A 16,271-nucleotide genomic window follows, 5' to 3' on the forward strand; every position below is an offset into this window, starting at 1 on the left:
TTGAGAATGGTAATATCAAAATTAGTTTATTAATTAAATAAAATACAAATAAACTTTTAAGTATATTTATTTCGTTGAAATCATATTATAGAAGTATAACTTTTAATGTGCGTACAAAGTACATACACATTCTTTTTTTAACTGATACATTTTTTATTCTATTATAAGACCAATATATTTCTGGGAGAGGTTTTTCAAGTCAGATGAAACTTGTGGCGTCGTTGATGTGGTGAAATGATTGTCGTTTTAGTTCAGTTTTCTTTTTTTAGAAGTTTCGAGACTCTTGTTTTCCTTTATATTTCCCTATATTTGTTTTGACTACTGCTTTTGCATTCTCTTTTTATCTTTCTTCTATTTGTTTCCCATGCCTTGTATATAATTAACGTTTCCAGGTGAACGCAGCTTTGAATCTCTACTCCGACGATTACGCTGACTTGATAAACAAAGACTGCAGTTTTCTGACAGGAACTACAGTTGAAGAAGTGAAGGAGTACATGTCGTTCATGGATGTCAATCTGTGTAAAGACAAGATGATAGCTGATGTCTCGTGGCATCCTATGTGGTCCGGTACAGTGGCTTTGGCGTACACCGATGAAGCACCTTTTATCTTTCATTACGGACCCAACACTGAAGACAGTGTATGTATTTTCTAGAATTAATTTTATTATTTTTACTAAGGCTAGTTTTACTTAAAATATGTTTTAATTATTACTAACCCACTTTTGAATATTTCCGTACAAAACGTACTTAATATTGATGTATTATAATAATTATAAAATATACATACATTTTATAAGTACCGGTATGAATATTTTAACTTTAACTATTCTATTGCGTTTCATTAAGCAGGTGTTTCATATTACGAATTATATAAATAACTGAGTTTAACAATAATGGTGTATAGGGTGAATCACTATTGACGATGGTTTACTGAAATACAGTAAAAGTTTTAAATGTTTGTCACAACATTATAGGCGAGCGGTACACCCCTAATTTGAGGCTTAGAAATCGAAAAACGACCATGATAGGTGAATGGCAAATTTTGGTCATTATTTATATTTTCGAGGTCGCTGCATCCAAATATGTTTATTTTCATCTAGAATTGGTGGAACATGTTCAAAAATCAATTTTTATGCAAAAATGCGAAAAATCAATTTTGATGTTTTTTTCATTTACCTCTCTGTATCTTTGGTCGCGGTAAATATTATCTTTTGAAAATTTTACCGTGTCATCTTTGAAGTATTTAGATAGCAGCGAGCTTTGTCCAAAATGTTAAAACAAATTAAAAGAGGAGTTGTTAATTTTTAAGCATTTTGTCGTCAGATTTCGTTAGTTTCATGTTTACTTAAAAAAGTTGAGTGACAAACTTTCTAGATTAATTTATAACTTTAGCCAACATAACTATATAACATAATTCATGAAGAAGTTTTATGGAAAATTTCAAGTGAAAACATGAAATAGGAAAAAAGTTATGTGCCTTTATAGACGAGTGGCACTCCCCCAAAAAAAAACGCTTATTTCTCGAGATACTGACCACGGTGTGGTGAACAGCTAATTTTGCTCTTACTTTATGTTTTTGATGATACTGAAAACGAAAATGAGGTTTATTTTGAATTTTAACTGGGGGAACATAAAATTCAAAATAAACCTCATTTTCTGTTCAGCCCAATCAAAAACATACAGTATGACCAAAATTAGCCATTCACCACACCGTGGTCATCACACCACACAGTATCTCGAGAAATAAGCTTTTTTTGGGTGTGCCGTTCGTCTATATAAAGTCACATAACTTTTTTCCTGTTACATATTTTGACTTAATATTTTCCAGAAAACTTCTTCATGAATTATATTTTATTGCTGTGGTAGTTAAAATTATAAACTAAAAAGTTTGACACTCAACTTGTTTAAGTAAACATGAAACTAACGAAATCTGACGACAAAATGTTTAAAAATTAACAAACCCTCTTTTAATTTGTTTAACCATTTTGGACAAAGCTTGTTGTTATCTAAATACTTCAAACATGATACAGTAAAATTAATTATCAAAAGGAAATATTTACAGCGACCAAAGATAAAGGGAGGTAAAGTTGAAAAATAATCAAAATTTATTTTTCGCATTTTTGCCTAAAATTTGATTTTTGAACATGTTCCACCAACTCAAATAAACTTCATATTCAGATTCAGCGACCTCGAAAACATAAAGAATCATCAAAATTGGTCATTCACCTTAAAGTTGATTTTCATGGTCAGTATAACGTAATTTTAGGGGTTGCTGCCGCTCGCCTATTAGTAGTTTTAATTTTTTTTTATTTAGGAAACATTCAATCAACATCAATTATTACACAAGGTTATTAGTAGTTAGTCCATTTATAAAAAAAGTACCTGCACTCTAACTTTTCCCATACATGAAATTATTCATAAAGGTATATGCTATTAGAATGTCCTTTACATTTTATTGAAATATCAAACTTTTTTGCCAATCTAGTTCAAGTTAATGTACAATTTCCTTTTAATCTTATATACATTTTACAGTCAAACAATCTAGATGTTTATAAAATTTTGTACAACCATGTTAATTGTTTAAAATTAAAGCTCTGAGAAAAAAAAGAAAAAAAAAATAAAAAAAAAAAAAATAATTAAATAAAATAAAAAGTTACTAAGATCTAAACCTCCGCGAGGTTGAATCGGGTTTAGGTCTTAGCGCGATAAAAAAATATACAAAAAAAAAAACTAAAAAAAAAATAAAAATAAAAAAAAATGTTAAAAAATAAAATAAAAAAAAAATAATAAAAAAACAGAGTAAAAAAAAACAGAGAAAAAAAAACAGTAGTACTAATAGTTTTAAATTTAGATACTAAGCATATATTTTGTAAAAGAGAGAATTCAAAACACATTGACTGGCCAGTTGGTTGCTTAAACCAGTGCCAAAAAAACATAAACACACACACATTCATAAAGGTACTTTTTATACTAGGTCTCTTTTTTACTCACAGAAACTAGTATCGCAAAATTAAGCCGCTTGTTCATAGAAACCACAAGTTAAACAAGGATAAACAACATGGCATGTCGTTGATATAACTTTTCGTGTTTATTATGAATTTTGACGTTTATGATTTTAAGTGACAGTGTCATTGGCTCATGTGTTGGTTATTATTTTTTTTTCTTTCTATGTGATGACTGCGGGAACGTAACCCATTTGCCAAACTACATTTATTGAAGATCTTAATATGTCTGATGATAATGTGGCGTCATATTACATTATTCACTTTAATACTAAATAATATATATTATATCTATACATATTTTTTGTTAATAATTTTTTTATACATACAGGGTGATTGATTAGTGGGGTAAAGCTCAATAGATCCGCTATAGTAATAGATGTAAATAAAAGTTAATAACAAAAATTGTAGCCAACTTTGAGCTTCACATTACAAAATTAGTTAGAATGTTGCAGGGTGTTCGATAACATAGTGGCAGACCAAACTTATGTTTTTTTAAATGGAACACCCTATATTTTATTTTATATTCGAAATCCTCTTAACTTCTCCATCACAAAAGTATAAATATTTGTTATGTTATACTGGGTATTTACAAAGTTATAACCAATTTTGTATGAAAATCGTAACAAGTTAAACTCCCTGTATATATAAAAATAAGCACAACAGCAATGGTTTATCAATGCCATATTTTTTTATTTATTGTAAAAATTTTCAAGAATTATTGGCATTGCTGATTTTCTTTATATCAAATACAGGGTGAGTCAAAACGCAAGTATATAATTTTCTCAGCAATGTTAAATTGAACACCCTGTATTTTATATCATTATTAAAAAGTAACATTACCGTACTTTAATTTTTAGATAACATTCCCTATGTCAAAAGTTATTAGTTTTCGATATTTTTATTTTTCAGAGCAAATTATTTTAGGTGTGTAAATTTATCTAAATTTTAAGTAAGCCATGACTGAATTGACAATTGACGATTACTGATTATCAATCCGGTCATCAATGTAACAATGTAGCAAATAAAGAAATAAAAATAATTTATTAGTAATACATTTTACAAAAAAAAACACAACCTCAACATGCAACATTTTTGAAACAATTAAAAACTACTTTTTATGTAAATGCAACAAATAAACAAAGAAAATTAGTAATAAATTTTACAAAAAAACAGACAAACACAAAATACAACATTTTGTAAAGACAATTATTAAACAGTAGGTACTTTTGTATGTAAATGCAACAATGTAACAAATAAAGAACGAAAAATTACACGATTACATTTATCAGTAATACATTTTGCATAAAAAACATGTTTGAAAAAATTAGAAGCTACTTTTAATAAAATATTTTTAATATTTAATTACATACGGTGTTCAAAATTACCTGCCCCTAACATATTTATGCACGCCTAAAAACGATTAATGAATGAGCTACTTACTCTACCAAGCATTTGTAAATTAACACATCGAAATACACTTTGTATTCTATTTTTCGTCTCATCCCTTGTTGTTGGAGGTATTTTATTAATATAAACTTCATTATTAACGTAACCCCAAAAAAATCAGTCAGTTTATTAAATTCTGGTGGTTTGGGTGGCCACGCTACTGGTTCATTGAAAAATGAAAATATCTCGAAAACTAATAAATTTAGACATAGAGAATGTTATCTAAAAATTAAAGTACGGTAATGTTACTTTTCAATAATGATATAAAATACAGGGTGTTCCATTTAAAATTACTGAGAAAATAATCTACTTGCGTTTTGACTCACCCTGTATTTGATTCAAAGAAAACTAGCAATATCAATCATTCTTGAAAATTTTGACAATACGTAAAAAAATATGGCATTAACAAACCAGTGCTGTTTTGCTTATTTTTATTTATACAGGGAGTTGAACTTGTTACGATTTTCATATGAAATTGGTCATAACTTTGTAAATACCCTGTATAACATAATAAACCTTTATATTTTTGTGATGAGGAAGTTAACAGGATTTCGAATTTAAAATAAAATATAGGGTGTTCCATTTAAAAAAAACATAACTTTGGTTTGGTCTGCCACTGTGTTATCGAACACCCTGTAACATTCTAACTAATTTTATAATGTGAAGCTCAAAAGTATCTAAAATTTTTGTTATTAAATTTTATTGCTATCTATTACTATAGCGGATCAATTGAGCTTTACCCCACTAATAAATAACCCTGTATATATTTTTCAATATTTTTTTCCTATTTTTTTTTATTTTGTGTTTTAATTTAGGTATTTAATTTTTTTTATTATTATTATTTTTTTATTTATTTTTTTACTAGGCTAAGACATAAACCCGATTCAACTTTTATTTTTTCAAAGGTTCCTAATCTTAAAGTTTACAATAAAATTCCTTAACCTAAAATTACCTTTAAAAGGTTCTACAATCTTAGTCTAATATTTATTATGTTATACAATTTTAAATTTAAATTTTTAGATTTTTAATTTTTAAATTTTATTTTTAGATTTCGTAAATTTCCATATTTTTAGATTCTAGTAAGCTAGTTAGGTTCTAGGGTTTTTTAATAGTCGATAGTCTGTAAGCACAGTAATTTAAAATATTTACTCTGCCGTGAATCAGGTAACAATTAAGTATCAAATGCCCTGTTGTTCCTATTTCTTCACTTTCGCACATCGGCGTTTCTTTTAGGTTAATTTTGAATAGATGTGCCGCACTTAGGTAATAAGTGATTAAGCCTTAATCTACATATCATGGCCAACATGTGCTTACTAATTGTAAAATCTTTAAACAATTATTTAAATTTATTATTTATTGGTTTTTCAATTTATTTAAATTTTAGTCTTTATATTATAATGTTATTGTAATTTTTATTTTCAAACATAATTATTGTTAGAACGACTAACTCCTGTCCTCTCTTAATTTAGTTATTTTCTAATTATTCTAATTATTCTATAATTACTAATTTTAGTCTTAGTCAGTTAATAAACTAACTAATTCTAAGCAACTTTTGTTCTATAGAGTTTTTCATTAAATCAATACTTTTCGAGTTATTTTGCAAGTGCATAATATGTTCATTTTTCAACAAAAAACCACGTTTTTAGACATTTCCCGAATCCCGGTATTTTAGACGATACCAGAAATCTCAAGGAGTAAAAAAAATTAGGTTTTGCTTTTCTGGATATGATGGATTGTTTATTTTACTGTAAGACAAAAATCGGTTAAGATACGGCTGTTCAAAATTTGCATACACACGTGAATTTGCGTACATAGTGAATCGTTCAAGTCTTTTTAACTACAGCCTTCTCAAAAATAAGCAGTTTGAAGCGATGAAACTCACAGATCATTATGAACAATACATAAATAAAGTAACCTGTGAAGCGGTAACGATTAATTTTATTTAGTATGCTAATTAGGGGGAGATTTTCACGATTTTTTGTTTTACAAAAAAAAGGACCAAAATTATTTTAAGCGTAACTTACTTACTTTTAGAAATTTTTAAAAAACAATAATAGGTAATGCTTTTTTTAAACACCTTAAAAGAAATTTGTAATAAGCTTTCCCCGAAAAGTGCTTGATTTTTTGGTTATTTCACGTTGTAATATTTAATTTGGAATTTGACGAATAAAAACCTACTTTCTATTAGCTACAACTCTGCTGCTATTGGGTCTACAGACTTCATTATAATATTATATACACCATTTTTTTCATTTTTTATAAGCTTTATTTTTGCTAAGAAAAGTTTTTTGGATAAAATCCTTACTTTTTGAGTTATGTATTTGCGAAAAACAACTTACCTGTGGTCTAATCTGCATTCTGATATTGGTTTTAGCACACAAGCTGATAAAGTGATAAATATTTTAAACTTTTCTGTTTCTTTGAAAACCTCGGACCCTTTGTTAGTAGTGGTTCACCCAGTATAATGGTAATTTTAAAAATATGTTTAAATTATAAAAAATGCGAACAATATGCAGTCGATACAGGTGACAGATCAGAGCGTTGTGTGTTAACTAAAGTATGACGTCACGGTTAGTGATTGGCATTTAGGATTACGTGACAGTCATAACAATAATTACAACTCTAATTAATTAAATAATTGAAGAATTACCAACACCTACTTTTAACTATGTATTGTAATTAACCTAAATATAAACAATTTTTTAATTATTTGAAAACTGATTGAATTAATTGAAGACGATACGTAATTAAAGAATTGAAGTGAAAGAAGAAGAGGCGCTTACACATGTACTAAAAGCATCATCCACATAAAAACCTAATAATTTGTGGACGATGCTGATTCAAATGCGTTTTCATCCTCATCATCATTAACCAACTTAAGTCCAATAAAAAGAATGTTGTCGTGAAATGAAAACAAGAAAGGTATTATATTTCAGTGTGTTCAGAGAGTGCCTTAAACAATTTTACTAGTTTCATTCTTATTAGACATTATCAGAGATTGTATACAGGGTGTTTCATTAGTAATTGTCCATATAGTAACTGGAGAAACGTTAGCACAAAATATGAAGATTTAACCTAAAACACAAATAAAATATTCCTCCTGACCGAGATACATAGTGTTTAAAGTGTTTTATTACAAATATTCTAAAATTATGTTAGCCCATTGTTTTAACACCTTCCAATATTTTTTGTTCAAACTTGACAAACGGTTAACACATGTTAAATAGAATACTTTAACTAGTGTTAAAAGATAGTTTTCCGCTGTTACTAGAGGCGTGCTGTAGGAATATGTACTTAATTTTTCCCCCTCACAATCTACGCCACTCTCGTAATAATCATTTCACCATTTTTTTGATTCTTTGTTACTTTTTACATAAATATCATCCTCTCTAGTCTCAATGCGATAGAGTGAGAAGTTTTGACGTTATTTGCGTTTAAAGGTAATGATTCAATAAGATTATGTATTTTAAACATTAAATCAGATTATGTGTTTAAAATACACATAATCTTATTGAATCCTTTACCTTTAAACGCAAATAACTTGAAAACTACTCACTGTATCGTATTGAGACAAGAGCATGATATTTACGTAAAGAGTAACAAAGAATCAAAAAGCATACTGAAATGATTATTACGACAGTGGCGAAGATTGTAAGGGGGAAAAGGTGAAAAATGAAGTATATATCCCTACAGCACACTCTGGTAAAAGCGGAAAACTATCTTTTAACTCTAGTTAAAGTATTCTAACATGTGTAAACCGTTTGTCAAGTTTGAACAAAAAATATTGGAAGGTGTTAAAACAATTGGCTAAAATAATTTTAGGATATTTGTAATAAAACACTATGTATCTCGCTCAGGAGGAATATTTTATTTAAGTGTTTTAGGTTAAATCTTCATATTTTGTGTTAAGGTTTCTCCAGTTACTATATGGACAATTACTAATAAAACACCCTGTATATCTAAGGAGATTTCTGAAGATACCAAAATAACAGTATCGAATCACGACTAACAAATAGATACGGATGCCGTAGTGGCATCTGGTTACAAGAATTCAAAGTTTTATTACCTAAGAAATAAACTTTTAATGAGACCTATTTTCTTGTTACGCCTTCTTGGTTTCTATTATTTGCAAACCATAAGAATGTTGGATCAAAGAAGACAAAGGGGAGATCTAAGATTGCATCTTACTACCTGTCCATCCAACTTGGCAAAATTCTAACAAAGAGTAGGTCTCGATACTCAGATAGGAGTAAAACTAATACAATATAACGTTGTCGTGAAACGAAGACAAGAGGTGTATGGGCCATTCCACGAACATACGCCTGTTTTGGATTACTTCGACAACGAATATTTTACTGTGCAACATAAGAAGTACGAAAGTAAATGGCGCTAATAATTATTCCAATAAACAACAATGTAATTTGCAATTTACTTTCGTTCTTCTTATTTTGCACAGTAAAATATTCGTTGTCGAAGTAATCCAAAACAGGCGTATGTTCGTGGAATAGGGTATATATTATATTTCAATTTGTTCATAGAGTGCCTTAAATAATCTTGCTAGTTTCATTCTTATTAGGAATCATCATAGATTGTGTATAACGAGATCTCTGAATAAACCAAAATAAACACAGCCGACCAGTATCGAATCACGACTAACAAACAGATACGGAAGAAATTAACTTTTAATATGATTTATTTTCTGGTTACGCCTTCTTGGTTTCTATTATTTTCGACAACATTCTTTTGTATTAGTTTTACTCCTATAGTCCGTCCGCTATAACTTTTCCCATGCGGTACGATTCATTTTCAATCAAATTAAGTCAAAACAGAAAGTGAAACGTACGCCGATGTGTGTAATATATAGGGTGTTTCATTAATAATTGTCCATATAGTAACTGAAGAAACCTTAGCACAAAATAGGAAGATTTAACCTAAAACACTTAAATAAAATGTGGTTTCTTACTAAGTTACAGGGTGTTTTATCTAAAAATTTAAAAACTATTTTTGCTCAGCATTTTAAAACTATTCTACGTATCCTTTTCATACTAGGCAGAAAGTGCGACTAATAGACACCCTACTAAATTATGATAAACAAACGTTTCTAGCTCCTACCAGAGGCGTACGACAGGGGATGGTGAATGGTTGATCCTTCTCAAATTGTACGTCACTGGAGGAATTACTATTTTAGTGCCATTTTTAGATTCTCCAATACTTTCTACGTAAATAATATGCTCTTTATTGGTAACGATAAAGTCATTAGTTTTCGAGATATTTACAGTTAAATATGAAACGGTACAGTTATTTTGATTAATTTATAATATGAATCATATGATAAAATTTAAAAATTATTTATACCCAGTACTTTAAAACTATTTGTCGTATCCTTATCATACTTGACAGAAAGTGTAGGTACTGTACACCCTACGAAATTAAAATAAATAAACATTTCTAGCTACTACCAGAGGCTTACGACAGGGGATAGTAGCTGGTTGACCCTTCCCAAATTCTACGACACTGACGAAATTGCTATTTTAGTGTAATTTTTTGATTTTGCAATACTTTTTATGTAAATAATATACTCTTCATTCGTAACGATAAAATGATTAGTTTTCGAGATATTTGAAATTAAAAATGAAGCGACACAATACATTAATCAAAATAACCGTGTCGTTTCATTTTTAACTTCAAAGATCTCGAAAACTAATGACTTTATCGTTACGAATGAAGAGTATATTATTTTCATAGAAAGTATTGGAGAATCCAAAAATTGAACTAAAATAGCAATTTCGCCAGTGGCGTAGAATTTGGAAAGAATCAACCATTCACTTTCCCCCGTTGTACGCCTCTGGTAAGAGCCAGAAACGTTTGTTTAAGATAATTTAGTAGTTTGTATAGTACCTATACTTCCTGCCAAGTATGAAAAGGATATGTCGAATAGTTTTAAAATGCTGAGTAAAAATAGTTTTTAAATTTTTAGATAAAACACCCTGTAACTCAGTAAGGAACCACATTTTATTTAAGTGTTTTAGGTAAATCTTCGTATTTTGTGCTAAGAGTAGTAGAGATATGGGAATCTGAGATCCAAGATCCAAGATGGCGGCCAGCTTGATGGCTAGGATGGCGTTGAGGCCGTAGCCTCTGGTGCAAGAAGTACACCCTGTCGTTATAAAAGAACCCTGTCGTTAAGAAGTACACCCTGTCGTCATAGGGGGTGAGACGTGTTGGCGGCCAGCGGCGTTGAGGCCTCTGAAGAAGAACCCTGTCGTTATAAAAGAACCCTAAGAAGTACACCCTGTCGTCATAGGGGTGAGAAGTAGACGTGTTGGCGGCCAGCGGCGTTGAGGCCTCTGAAGAAGAACCCTGTCGTTATAAAAGAACCCTAAGAAGTACACCCTGTCGCACCCTGTAGGGGGTGAGAAGTAGACGTGTTGGCGGCCAGCGGCGTTGAGGCCTCTGAAGAAGAATCCCATAGGGTGGGGCCTCCGGGGGCGGTAAAAATGGCGTTATGTAACAAAATTAGGCAATGTAGATACGGTGTCGGCAAAAAGCAACGATTTTTTAGTATTATAATTTCATACAAACGAATGCACCCCGCCTGCATTCTACAATGTGCTTTTAGAATTCAAAGAAAAATACGTGAGTACCTCCAAGTAATAAAAATATATTGCAATGTGGACGCTGACGCAACGGCAACTATATATGTCGTTCCCACGAGTGAACCGGATACATCCACATTCCAATGATGTCATACGTTAATGCACGTGTGGCGAAATGAGTGAACCGCGGGAAATACGCTGACAGTAACTATAAATATTATATGTCGTTCCCACGAGTGAACCGGATACATCCACATTCCAATGGTTTGCAAATTACTAAAGGATGTAATTAAAACTTATGTTCACGAGGCTTGCAATGTGGGAAAATACGCTGACGCAATATGGTAGCAAATTCTATAAATATTATGTCGTTCCCACGATTGCGTTTATTGTATAATTAGTAATAAACAGATGCAGAAAATATAATGACGCTTGCTAATAGGAAATTCCAATTAAGATGCACATACTATTTAACACATAAATATTTTATTAGGAACAGGTCAGGACTAAGGAAAATTTCAAACAAATATAAAATTAATATATATGTATATTTATATATTAGTTTAAGTAAAAGATGCTTCATTTCATCAATGTCTTCCGTGCAGTGTAGATTGGTAGAGTTTTGCGAAAAAATACAAAAGTTGAAAGCGGATATACAGTGGTACGAAGATAGAACCGCAATTGAAAAACGATTTGCAGAGTTTCATTTGTCTACAAGAAAACTACCAAAAACACAATACCCATTAAAAAGAATTCAACCAGCAAGATGTCCCAATTAACGGCATCGTTTATCATTCTCACAGCTATTGTTAACAATGTCCTTTATACAAACGTTCCAAACAATGTTAAGAACATAGCGATATGTTTTAACGATGTAAAAACTGATTGTAATCGAACTGAATGGACTCTAATGGATCATGAAGTGGTGAATTATGGCCAGCTTCCAGTATTTTTCAAAACGATACCAAAGTCGGGAGGAGCATTCTACAAGATCAAGTTAATATCCCCAAATAACACTGAAAGTGATTCAAAATGGAGCAAAACTAATAATGATGATGACATCGTCCAATATGGTTCATCGATTATACTGTTAACAATAATATTAGTAATAAATGTATTTCTAGCTGTTAATATCATTATAAAATTTTTTGTAAGTCGCAAATGTGAATCATCTTGCATTAAAATAAATATGTAAAAAAGGAAGGCAGTGTTTTTTTAAATAAAACTAAAACAATACTTTTAATCTTTTATTCAAAAACCTAATTTACATAGGTAATATTTTTTCACAAAACCATTGGCGGAGGTGATCCACATTTCTCTCGGTGCAGGAAAATAGTCCAGTTGTGTGACAAGGATTGGCATTCTGAATAAAGTTTCCAGTATCAAGGGGTGTATCATCAAATTTACAAACATCAATAATGGTGGGAAAAACTCCAAAAATATGACATTTCTTTTGTAAAAATTCCACTTTTTGTTCGCCGCGAACGTAGATGTAATCAGCTGCATACAACAACTTAGATTCTAGTATTTCATTTATTTTTGAATATTCAACATCCCCATTGGAATACCGAAGACCGTGCAGGTGTCTCTCCAAGTAAGATACAGTCTTCTTATCTTTATTACTCAATGTAGCAAACGGTTGTGGAGACGTAAATATGTAATGGCATCGTTTATGGCCAATTTCAATGGTAAGCTCTTTGGGTACAAACCACCCATCTACGGTGAATCCTTGTATGTCAACTAATGCGATCCTCATGATGTTGCGATCAATACTGAAAGACATAGTTGTAGATTGTCCTATTTAAATTATATTTTTGACAACTTCAGTTAGTGGAAAGTATTCGAGTAGGCTGTCGTGAACAATTAAACAGTAAGCTCGAGTACCTGCTGGAAAACCTTCATCTGCTTCGATTTCCAACTTAACATCGACAGTTCCGGATCTAAACGATGTATCATCCTGCTTGGAACAGTCAAAAACAAACAAAGCATATCTTTTAAATGCAGAGTAATCTAAGATGGGATGTTTTGTTAGCGAACGAGCATAACTGGGAAAGAATTCAGTATAATTGTAGTGAGCTATAGCGTAATCATTTTTTGTGAAATCCAATTACATTCTCTCGTTAGGCCAATAGTCACCATTAATAACCACTCGTACGCTGGACATTCTAATGTGATCGAATAGCGTCGGATCAGCGTGAATATCATCTCGTTTAGAAGTTTGAAAAGCTACAATAACGTAGCGTGGACGTTCAACAGCTGAAGTTGTCTTTACACTCCATATCTCTCGTCGAGATCCTGCCGTAAGTGAAGGTAGTTCATTGAGCTCCCATTTACGGAAAGGTATGGTTATCGGTGTATTATTCTTAATCGGAGTCATTAATTCGATTTTCACATCATCATTGGGAAAGACATGTTTGACCTTGAGTTCCATGCTGGCGATGGTTAATGATACTGTTGTTACCGTCGTGGAACCAGTAGGTTCTTGGACAACAATGCAATCTTTATCATTACGCGCTCGAACAAAGCGAAACACTTGACGACCATAGGTTAATTTAGTGTAATCGTTGAAAATGTTGAAAATATGTTTGATTGGAATCAGTAAACTAAAGGCGTCCCCTGTTAAATGTGGATAATTCGGATAGTTCCATCCTGCAGTACTGAGAAATTTGGAATCTTCAGGTGTATAACACAACAAACTGCGAATAGTGCTGACTACACCTGGATCTCGAACTATTTCCATGTCATGTGAACTTTGGATGTATGTACAGGTATCAAACAAGAAGGATCCAGCATTCGGCGCAAGAGAAACAGTTCCATTACCAGCTTTCTTGATACTTCCTTTAATTTCTAAAAGTGTGTCGTGTATCGCAAAAAATGCATCTGATTGATTTATGATAAACTCGACAACATCACTATTATTAAATGACTTGATGTAAGGTGTATATGTACGAAATTCTTCTTTTCTAATAGTATCGTCGAACCGAGGTTTTTGGTAAAGATCGAAAATATGTGGTTCCTGCTGATGAACCTGGCGTCGAATATAGTGGCGTTTTGGCATTCTTCAGCCGTAATCCAATGGAAACAAGAAAAACTTTATTGTCAGCAGACACGTCACGTCCCATGTAGGATCCGTGTGAGACTAATGAATATGGATGTGTAGAGTTGTGTTTTATATCTAAACCCATCTATCGTTCCTTAAAATCCAAATGCAGAGTACTTTTCTCTCCTCTAAAGTTGACTGGTCTTAATTCTTGATCGACTACACTAACGGTAATTTTGGTAATTTCACGTATGCTGCTGCTTACTGGTATGTATATAGGGTTATGAGGACGTTCATCAATAGCAAACCCTGGATCAACACTAAGTGGAAAATGTAGAATAGTGTGCGCAGGTCTGTCCTCGTAGAAGGCTCCTTCGGTAATGTTGCATTCAAAAAGTAGACTCGATACTTTTATAATGTTTACAGGTTGATCTGAAGAATGCAGTGTACCTGGCGCCAATATTCTATTTGAGGAGAAACCCAATAATTTACCAAGACTATCATTTTTCTCGAAAGTAATGGTATGCTCTTGACAGAAAATTTCACATTTAAGCGTATTGTTGTTCGGTCTTAAAGTGAACTGCTGAACTGAATTGTATTTAGTGTGTAATGCACTTCGAATGTACGCTTCGATATCGGTAATTTCATAACATCCGGATGGAATGTCGATATGACGCAACTTTTTACGGTCATTTTGCTCATAGAAATAAAATTTTTCACCATCGATGTTTGGGATGGAATTAAATGTATGAAATCCCAACACTGCTACATAATACTGCTGAAGTGGATCAAGTACAAGAGGCACTTGAGGAGTAAACGAAAATTCGTTTGTAGTACTTGTCAAGGTTAACAATCGAGACATGACTGATACTTAATATAGGGTGTAGTAAGTTAAATATCAATATATTATGGTAAAAATTTCTTTATTTTTCTTATTATACTGTTACATGGTTTTGTCTTATTTACATTTTGCTTATAGATACCGCTCTCATAGACACCGCACAATACACATGTAGATTTCATATTGCCGCAAACATCACCCCATTCATGTTTATTATGATCTTTCTTGCAAGGTAAATGATCTCCTAGTGCGAGACGAATATCGTGGGGTAGTTTATACCAAACACCGCTCGTTATATTTTCCATAAAAATGCATGTGGCACGCCTCAAGATGTCGTTAGATGGTTCCATTGTAGAGAAACTTTAAGCATAAATGTCCACAGTTAATTTGGTTATAAGTTTGGTATGCGTCGTTATTATAGAAAATTCGTCCACCACTCAAATATGATGCTAGTTCCCGCGGTGGCTTCAAGCAACCATATGAATCAAAGTATTCTATGTTGTTATTTATCTTTCGGTAAGCTACCCAATGTGTACCAGGGTTCTTGGAAATATCAAGATTAATAATAGCACATTCGTGTTTACGGGGGGCTTGAGGTAAATTGTCCCGCATAAAAACTCCACGAAAATTTGAAATTTTTAATTGTTTAGCAAATTTATTCAAGTCCACATTGGTTAGAGGTCTATTAGGTAGCTTCAGCGGGAGTTTTTTGACTTCTTCAAGTATAATCCAAAGCCACCTTTAGCGTTTTTTCGTAGGTATAAACCTTTGCCTAGATGTTCCATTGCTTTATTATGACGTTTATCTTCTTCCAGTTTCTTTTGAGCATTCTTTGAGTCGATTACTGTCTTGGCAATGGCACTCGCACCCCCCGCTAAAGAGCCGAGAGCTGATAAGCCTGCAAAGATAGGGATTAAAGGTAAAATACCACCTGATTTTGGTTCAAATGGAATAATTCTTGGAACCCGCACATTTTTTTTCCCACCTACGTTTTTAACGGCCGTTCTAGCTGCTGCAAGTGCAAGTAGGGCTGATTTACGCAGATTTGGTGCTGGAGGAGTACGTTTCAATCTTCTGATAATTGGTTGCAGCACGTGTCGCTTAAATGATCTAACGCCTTTACCACGTTTCACACCCATACCTAGTTTTCGTTTGGCTTTCATCGCTGTAGTAGTTAACCAGGCAGTGGTTTTTTCACCCAAAGATGCGTCTTTTGCTTTAACTCGTTCCCACGCTTTATTTTCCAACACCCAATCTGCTTTATGTCGATCTTTTAAGGAATTACTTTGAGAGTATGCTATATCGTGATCTCTCGCAGCCTGATCTAATGGATTTATCCCAGG

At 32.1% G+C, this 16,271-nt stretch overlaps 1 protein-coding gene across 1 annotated transcript in view; it reads left to right on the forward strand.

Moving 5' to 3' along the window:
* Positions 1-16,271, forward strand: part of LOC126882676 (dynein axonemal intermediate chain 3) — a 302,917-nt gene that overhangs the window by 120,200 nt on the left and 166,446 nt on the right. The window contains exon 6 of the mRNA XM_050647651.1: positions 393-638. Within this exon, the coding sequence (XP_050503608.1) occupies positions 393-638 (246 nt within the window). The remainder of the gene's footprint in view (positions 1-392; positions 639-16,271) is intronic.

This window comes from Diabrotica virgifera, chromosome 3 (genome assembly GCF_917563875.1).
Source record: "Diabrotica virgifera virgifera chromosome 3, PGI_DIABVI_V3a".
Taxonomy (NCBI): Eukaryota; Metazoa; Arthropoda; class Insecta; order Coleoptera; family Chrysomelidae; genus Diabrotica; species Diabrotica virgifera.